At 39.9% G+C, this 8,908-nt stretch overlaps 1 protein-coding gene across 1 annotated transcript in view; it reads left to right on the top strand.

The window, feature by feature from the left end:
* Window positions 1–1,927: 1,927 nt before the first annotated feature.
* Window positions 1,928–8,908, top strand: part of LOC149458732 (protein phosphatase 1 regulatory subunit 12C-like) — a 133,888-nt gene continuing 126,907 nt past the window's right edge. The window contains exon 1 of the mRNA XM_089681793.1: window positions 1,928–1,990. Coding sequence (XP_089537919.1) covers window positions 1,928–1,990 — 63 coding nt within the window. The remainder of the gene's footprint in view (window positions 1,991–8,908) is intronic.

Below are 8,908 nucleotides of genomic sequence, written 5' to 3'. Positions count from 1 at the left end.
ACTACTGCTACTAAAAGCTTCTAAGTCTGTGTGCATGGACACAACGTAACATGGAGGGCTGTTTGGAAGCAGTAAAAAAGAAAAAAAAAAAAACACTCCTGGCGCTCCTAAAAGTGGCTGCAAAAATGCCCTGTGTGCATGAGGCCTTAGTGCTTTTACACATACACAGGTGCAGCTCTGCAACGCTGATTGATCCATTGGCCAGGCCATGTCTGTTGTGTAAAAAGTCATTGATACATACCTTTTGAGTGATCCATTACTATTATAAAATGACATAGAGCCTCAGCTCTGACTGAGCGTTTACTATTATAAATGAGCAAGCAGCACGGGTTGTGCATTCATAATTATGACAGACCACTCAGCTAAGACTGGGTGGGGCTCTTTGCTGGCTGTACCCTGTTCCCAAACCCACAGGAATGGCCATAGTTTGGGTTTCAAAGGGGCGTGGAACTACAGCCAGGGGTGTGTTATGGGGACAAAAGAGTCATCAATCAGAATAGTGTTTTTTTTTTTTATGCATTTAATAGCCTGGGAAGTTAAAAGTTTAAAAAAAACTTTTTGGGCAGTTACAATCCAAGAATAAAATTTAGCTCTTAAACTTGCAGTTTCGGCTGGAGTACAGATTCAGTATGTGGTCTCTTGCTCTCCATAGCCTCCATTCATAAAACACTTTCTTTCACTAAATACAAGATGTTCTGTAATTGTGATGTTCATCCACTTCTTCTCTAGTCACCCCTCCTCCAATTGCAGAATGCCGGATGTTTCCTGCTTACGGTAGTGTACAGGAGTAATGAAACCGAAAGATATTGCTATTAATAAATAAATTTAGCGATTGCAGTAATAATTAAATAATAAATAATTTAGTGATTGCAGTAGCAGCCACACATGGGATAAACTTCTTCAGTGGTTACTTATTCCTGTATTGCAAATGTCCAAAACTGTTTGTTTCCCATAGTTCAGCCTAAAGGGACAGCTGTCAATACTATATTTCTTTCACACAGCATGGGCATACTTGGGATTACACCCCACTCTGCTCCTCTTCCCGAATGTGGGGATACCACATGTGGGGAATGGAATCCTTGTCCACATTGGAAGATTATCTATTTTTGTTCTGTGAAAAAAATTTGGAATTTTCTTTTACTTTTGGAGATGATTGTAAACAGGACTGATAGGGTGCATCTCCATAACAGGAGCACAGACAGCAGTAAAAACCTGAGCGGAGTTCTAATCCCTCTGCACTTTAAAAAAAAAAAAAAAAAAAAAGTTTTGCTTTTAGTTATACTTTAACTTCTTGCTGCCCGCTCACAGCACATCAACAGCTGTTTTCAGGAATCCTGCTGTCCAATCACAAACACACAGAACTCTGTGCACACAAAACAGTGATTTGGCTGTTTCTTCTCCTTTGAAAAGCAGGGAGGAAAAACAGCCAGATCTGTGAGTAAAAGCAGCACATGTTACTTAAAATCGATATGCTGCGCTAAACACAATAAACGAGTAGTATACTTCATAAATACTGAACATTCAGATATATACAAAATGCATAAGCACTGGTAATAGTGCAGAATTAGTGCAGTGATAACCACGTTTATAACGTTGCTAATATAAATGTTTGAATTGGATACCGAAGTGGCGGTGGTAGTGAGTCTAATCACATGAAGATAAAATTCATCAAAAATAGTGCTCTGTGTTCCGTGACTTCAATTGCTGTTGTGAAAATCCGGTACAATAATGTACTTACCAGAAGTACATATAATGAAAGCATTCTATGTAAAACATATTTGTAGTATCAGCAGTGTCTGGTCTATGGTTGCGGTATCATCTGGCTCTATGGTAGAGACTCAGAGATGGAACGATTCACACTCGGGGGTCAGCTCAGGCTCACAGATTCGTCCAGACCAGCTCAAAAACCCTGGTAGCACCTTCCCAAATGGCTCCACCTTATGAGGCTCGCAAGAAACGAGCCAAGGGGCAAAATGGTACTGATCGTGTAGTATGTTTATTGTAATAGAAAATAGAACCGAAACTAAAACAATATAATGAACTCACATGTAGTAATACAAATTGCCGCCAGACCTTCCTCATAGGCTTTGTGCGGCTAGGGCGTCAATCTGGTGGATTCTCTTGACATGTTTCGTGCATCAAGCACGTTATCAAAGGGGATATTACACTTGTTAGTCACACAGTTACCCCTTCCCAGCCAGTGTCAATACAGTGTACAGTTTTCTATCTGATCTCTGTATTAGTGTCACTAGTGACGTCAATGTCCCTCCCAGTCAGTGGCTGTTAGCGCCAGATTGCCCGCCACACTATCATCCACACTATCAGTCACAAGTCACTTATCACCGCCATTACAAGTATAGCGTCAATAACTGCGTACATTTCACTATATATAGCATACCTTAGTTTGTAGAGGCTATAATTTTCATGCAATTAACAAATTAAAGTACTTAAAGGATTTTTTTTTAACTGAAGGCATGTAGCAGAATACATTTTGGCCTAAATGTATGAAGAAATTGGATTTTTTAAAAATTATTTGAAGTGGTTTATAACACAGTAAAAAAAATGTTGTGTTTTTTTTTTTTTTTTATTATTAGGCGTATGTTTTTTATTATTATTATTATTACAGGTACTTGTATAGCGCCGTCAATTTTTACGCAGCGCTTTTACATATATATTTCACATCAGTCCCTAACCCTCAAGGGGCGTACAATCTAACTTCGCAAACTTACATTCAAATTTGCGTGTACTCGTGAAATGGCAACAAACTTCAGTACCCTATATATTCTATAGGTGACCTATTTAAAGCCCTTATAGGTCATCAGTATACACCCTTTTCCAAATTATTATGCAAATTCTATTTAACCACTTGCACTCCTAAGGATTTACCCCCCCTTAATGACCAGGCCTATTTTTGCTACTCGGTGCTGCACTAATTCAACTGATAATTGCGCGGTCATGCAATGCTGCACCCAAACGAAATTTACGTCCTTTTTTTCACACAAATAGAGCTTTCTTTCGGTGGTATTTGATCACCTGTGCGCTTTTGATTTTTCACGCTATTAACAAAAAAAGACCATAAATTTTGAAGAAAAACAATATTTTTTACTTTCAACTATAAAAAATATATAGTAAACTCAAAGTTAGTTATAAATTTAGGCCAAAATGTATTCTGCTACATGTTTTTGGTAAAAAAAAATCCCAATAAGTGTATATTGATTGCTTTGTGAAAGTTATAGCGTCTACAAACTATGGTATCGATACTGCAATTTACGCCATTTTTTTGCTATATAGCGCTGTGCTAGTTTAATGGACAATTGCGTGGTCATGCAATATGGAACATAAATGAAATTTGTCCTTTTTTCACACAAATAGAGCTTTCTTTTGGTGGTATTTGATCACCTGTGCACTTTATTTTTACCGCTATAAACAAAAAAATTTTTGAAGAAGATTAAAAAAAAAAAAAAAAAATATTTTCTCATTTTGGGCATAACAAATATCCAAAAAGCTAAAATTTTGTCATAAATTTAGGCCAAAATGTATTCTGCTACATGTTTTTGGTTAACAAAATCCCAGGAAGTGTATATTTATTGCTTTGTGTGAAAGTTAGAGCGTCGACAAACTATGGTATAGACATCAGAATTTACACAGCTTTTACTTTCTGACTGCTTATTACATTTCTTGAGGTGTTAAAATACCAGGATAGTACAAACACCCCCAAATGACCCCTTTTCGGAAAGTAGACACCCTAAGCTATCTGCTGAGAGGCATATTGAGTCCATGTAAAATTTTTATTTTTTTTCCAAAAGTTTCTGGAAAATGACAACTTTTTTTTTTTTTTTTTTTTTTTACACAAAGTTGTCATTTAAATGATTTATTTCTTGCACAAGCCATGGGTATATGTGGAATTACACCCCAAAATACATTCTGCTACTTCTGCCGAGTATGGGGATACCACATGTGTGGGACTTTTCGGGAGCCTAGCCACATGCAGGGGCCTGAAATCCAATGACCACTTTGAAAGCCTGAAGGTGCGTAACTTCATTTCACTTCCTCACTACCTATCACAGTTTTTTTGTGAAGGTCCTGACATGCCAGGATAGCACGAACCCTCCCCCCCTCAAATGACCCCTTTCTGGAAAGTAGACACCCCAAGGAATTTAAAAAGAGGTATGGTGAGTATTTTGCAGATCTCCTTTTTTTTTTCTCACAAGGTTTTGAAATATAAAAAAAGAATAGAAGAAATATGTTTGTTTTTTTTTCTTCATTTTGCAGAAACTTGTGGCAACCAATGAGATCTGCAAAATACTTACCATGCTTCTTACCAAATTCCTTGGGGTGTATACTTTCCTAAAAGGGGTCATTTGGGGTGGGGGGGGGGGGGGTTGGTGCTATCCTGGCATTTCAGGGCTTCCGAAACTCTGATAAATAGTCAGGAAGTGTAATAAGGAAATAAAGCCTTTTAAAAGCCTGAAGGTGCTTATTGGATTTTGGGGTCCTGTACTTGCCTAGACTGCCAAAACGTCTGTCACATGTGGTACCCCCATACTCGGGAGAAGTAGCAGAATGTATTTTGGGGAGTAATTCCACATATACCCATGACATGTGTGACCAATAAATCATTTAAGTGACAATTTTGTGAAAAAAAAAAAAAAAAAATTTGTCATTTTCCAAAACTTGCCTCTCCGCAAATAGTTTGGGGTGTCTACGTTCCAAAAAGGGATCTTTTGGGGGGGGGGTTGGGGCGTTTTATGCCCAGCATTAGAAGTTTATGCCACACATTACTCACTCTTCTAACCACCTGAAGATCAAGCCTTCTGACACTTTTTTTGTTCACATGAAGAAAATCAGTATATTTTGCTAGAAAATTAATTTAAACCCCCAACCATTATATATTTTTTTAAAGCAGACACCCTAGTGAATAAAATGGTGGGCATTACAATTTTGTATGGCACATAGTACTCGTGCAGCGTTTTTTTTTTTGTTTTTTGTTTTTTTTTCCAAAAGCAATTTTTAAAAAAAAATATACACTTTTTTTAAATTTCTTTTTACTTTTAATGCAGAAAACCACAATATATTGGCTAATTATTTGATACGATATAAAAGATGATGGTATGCCGAGTAAATAGATACCAAACATGACATGCTTTAAAACTGCGCATGCCCTGTGAAATGGCGACAAACTGCATATATTTTTAATATCCATAGGCAACACTTTAAAAGCTACCATTTTTATATTTACAGAGGAGGTCTATTGTTAGAATTACTGCCATTGATCTGACGTTCATGGTGATACCTCACATGTATGGTGCACCTGCTGTTTACATACCGCCACAGGGTCAACGCTTGTGCACACAGGTGTGTGTGCATGGGAGGTGCGAGGGTTTTTTTTAATTTTTTTTTTATCACTTTTAATGCTGTCACAGGGAATGCAAATATCCCCTATAACTTCAGTGGGCATTGTCATATATTCTTTTTTCAGAAATCTGGGTTCTATCGGACTCTAGATATCTCCTCTGCCCTTACATTATCTAATCAAACCAAAATTAATGTGATCAGATGCTTTCCCAATTTACAAATGGCGCTGTTTATATCCTGCGAAACTGAAGTGATGAAATGCTCGTAGCTTCCGAATTCTTAGACTATAGAGATTATTGGCACCACTCTGGTCTCCAATCAGCTCTATGGTCAGCTGGCAGAAACACTGGCTGCATTCCCAGGTTCCCCCGATGGCACGAGACTGCCGAGAAGGCCGTGGAAGGCAGCGGGGGAGGGGGGGGGGGGCATCATCTCCCGCTGCTTGTAAAAGCAATCCTGCAGTTAGCCACTAGGATTGCTTTTACATGAAAGCCGATCACCGGCTGATAAACGATACCAGGATGATGCCTGCAGCTGTAGGCATCATCCTGGTATAACTATTCAAAGTCCAGTGATGTACCAGTATGTCGCTGGTCCTTGTGTGGTATATATGCTATGTTCTTCCTTTTTTTTTTTTTTTTTTTTTTTTTGCATGCAGCCTGGGGACTGAATGAAAAATGAGAAGAAATCTCTGCCAAAAAAAGAAAAGAAAAGTGTGGCATGCCCACCATTAAAATATACCGCCCTGCATCCACCCACTTCTAATGGTGGGCACAAATTAGGTCACATGGTGCCACATGCGCCAGTTCCAAGATTGTACAAATGTCTAAATAGTGGCACGCTTGAATAAAAAGGATGACACCAAGTCCCAAACTATCTTGCCACTACTCCCCATGTAGTCTGGGCATCCGGGGGGCTCCACGTGACTATCTTTTTCTCTCGTAAATCCGAGACTTATAAGTATAGCCTGTTGTACTCTCGCAGGTCTTCTAAGCCTTGACCACATATCTGGCACGCTTGCTGGGGAGAAATTGTTTGAATGCAAGGCATCCAGAAAAATTAATGAGGGAGTCCTCAACGCAGGTTTTTTGCTGGGGAGTAGACCGCTGCTAATTTTTGGTTAAGGTGATTTATGAGGGGCTTTGTGTAGCCGGTCAAATTCAGGGTCACCTTGAGGACGACAGTGTATTGTCATTGAAATGCATAAAACACGTTATGCACTCATATCTATTCCTGGCCATGGCAGCAGAGAACACGGGCATATGATGAATCAGGTTTTTTTTTTTTGGTTTTTTTTTAAGTAATGCCAATGTTGAGGGTTAGGCCCCAAAAAAATATAGATTCGGAAACCGTAATGAGTTTCCATGCAAATGGTCTGGCAAGGTTTGAATTTGGGTTGGCGGCAATAAATTGTGCATATAAAATGCTTTGATCCACAATCGATGCATACAGATCTTCCGTGAAAAACGGCTCCAAAAAATCAAGGGGAGGAGTTAAATTTGCTATCTCCACCTGAATTCCAGGGTGGGCAGTGAATGGGGGAAGTATGGATGCTGCATAATTTGTGGGCTGCCAATCGGGATTTGCAAGCACATCTGGAAGGAGAATAGGGGCTCTACAGGCCTGTGTGTGAATTCTTGGAGGTTGCGGGACAATACTTGTACTTGCCACCACACCAGCTTGTACTGCACTTATGGGACTCAACACGTCACCAAGTCATACTGCAGTGCTGGTATTATTATTATACAGGATTTATATAGCGCTAACAATTTGCTCAGCGCTTTACAATATAACGGGAGACAATACAGTTCAATACAAGAGGATTAGGAGGGCCTGATCCTGGGAGCCTACAATCTAAGAGGTATGTGAAAGACCAGGATGTACTAGACCGCTGGTGCTCACGAGTTCACCAAAAGGTAGCGTGATACTAGTATTAGCACTCTGCTGCATATGAGAGTCATCAAAATTTACCAGCAAGTGCTAACTGAGATCAGGCCTGATTCTGCATACACTGCAGTTTTGTGTGCAATGTATTAAGTGACCGTGACCTACTGACACTGCACTTGCTGGGGGAGAAGGGGGGGGTTAAGCGTAGGGGGTAAACGCAGGTGCCGGGGCTAATCCCGCTGACGCTGCGTTTTTAGGGACGCTATACTAATGTGAACGCTGGTATAGTGCTGATCTGATCAAAGATGTTGATCCGTTCAGACACTATACTAGCAATGGAGGTTTGTGTATGAGCGTGTTCCTGGCAATCAAAGGGTTAAATGTGATTACTGCAATACTGACCGGCAATCTGACACCATCTGGGAGGGGTGTGAAAACAACAGTAGTGTGAATCACGTATATATCTGATTTTGTGCACCTGTGCTGCCCTGTAGCAGTATTTCTGCTATAGGGCGGTCAGGAAGCGGTTACATAAGCGGTTTGTGTTATGGCGCTGCATTACTTTAACTGGCAATTGTGTGGTCATGCAACACTGCACCAAAATGAAATTTACGTACTTTTTTTTCCCCACTAATTGAGCTTTCTTTTGATGGTATTTGATCGCCTGTGCGTTTTTTTTTTTTGTTTTTTTTTTTCCCTCTCTCTATAAAAAAAAAAAGACCGACAATTTTGAGAAACAATATTTTGGACTTTTTGCTATAAAACGTCCAGTAAAAAAAAAATATAAAACATTTCGTCATAAATTTTGGCCAAAATGTTTTCTGCGACGTGTCTTTGCTAAAGAAAAAAAAAAAAAATCCCAATACGTGTAAATTGGTTTTCGTGAAAGTTATAGCGTTTACAAATGGCGGTGTACAGCGCTGAGCATACCCTTTGGCGCTATATAAATACTGTATAATAATATATATACTGGATTTTTTTCATATACTAATAGTGGCGATCAGCGACTTATGGCGGGGCTTCGGCGGACATTCTGACACTGGGGGGGGGGGGGGGGACTGACTTGGAGTCACTGACCTCCCCAGTGACACCAATACAGTGATCAATGCAAAAAAAAAAAAATAAATCAAAGGGTTAACTGTGTGAAGGGAGTGTTTTACTAGGGGATGGGGCTGTGTACTACTCTTACACACTGTGCTGGAAGGCTGTGTCCAGCGATCCCGGAACAGTATGCTGAAAGCTGACAGGTAGGAGAGCTCCTTTGAAAACAATGCAGTCTTCCTCCCCGTCAGTGTTTCCCGGCAATTGCCTGGCTTCGGCGGGTAATCACTGGCCAGGACCTGGTGATTGATGGCCGCGATCAGTGCTGTGCGCACGCCCCCTACCCTGGAATGCAGGATCACATTTATGTACGTAATCCTGCGCTCAGGGGCTGCCTTGTAGCAGTATATGTACTGTGGGCGGTCCCCTAGTGGTTAATTTACTCAACATGTTTTTCTGTTTTCTTTTCTTGATATAACATAAAGGTTTGTACACCGTGATTACAAATGTATTAGGATATCTGCGATAACAGATTGATTTTATCAATCCTATTTAGGCTTTGACTGATCTAGCCATTGAAACTCAAATCTGTTTCTTTCTTTTATTGGTTGGTTTATAGCTGCCC

Source organism: Staurois parvus, unplaced genomic scaffold (genome assembly GCF_062004578.1).
Source record: "Staurois parvus isolate SC_StPar_1 unplaced genomic scaffold, SC_StPar_1.0 ptg000279l, whole genome shotgun sequence".
Lineage (NCBI taxonomy): Eukaryota > Metazoa > Chordata > Amphibia > Anura > Ranidae > Staurois > Staurois parvus.
This window is presented reverse-complemented; position numbering and strand designations above follow the sequence as displayed.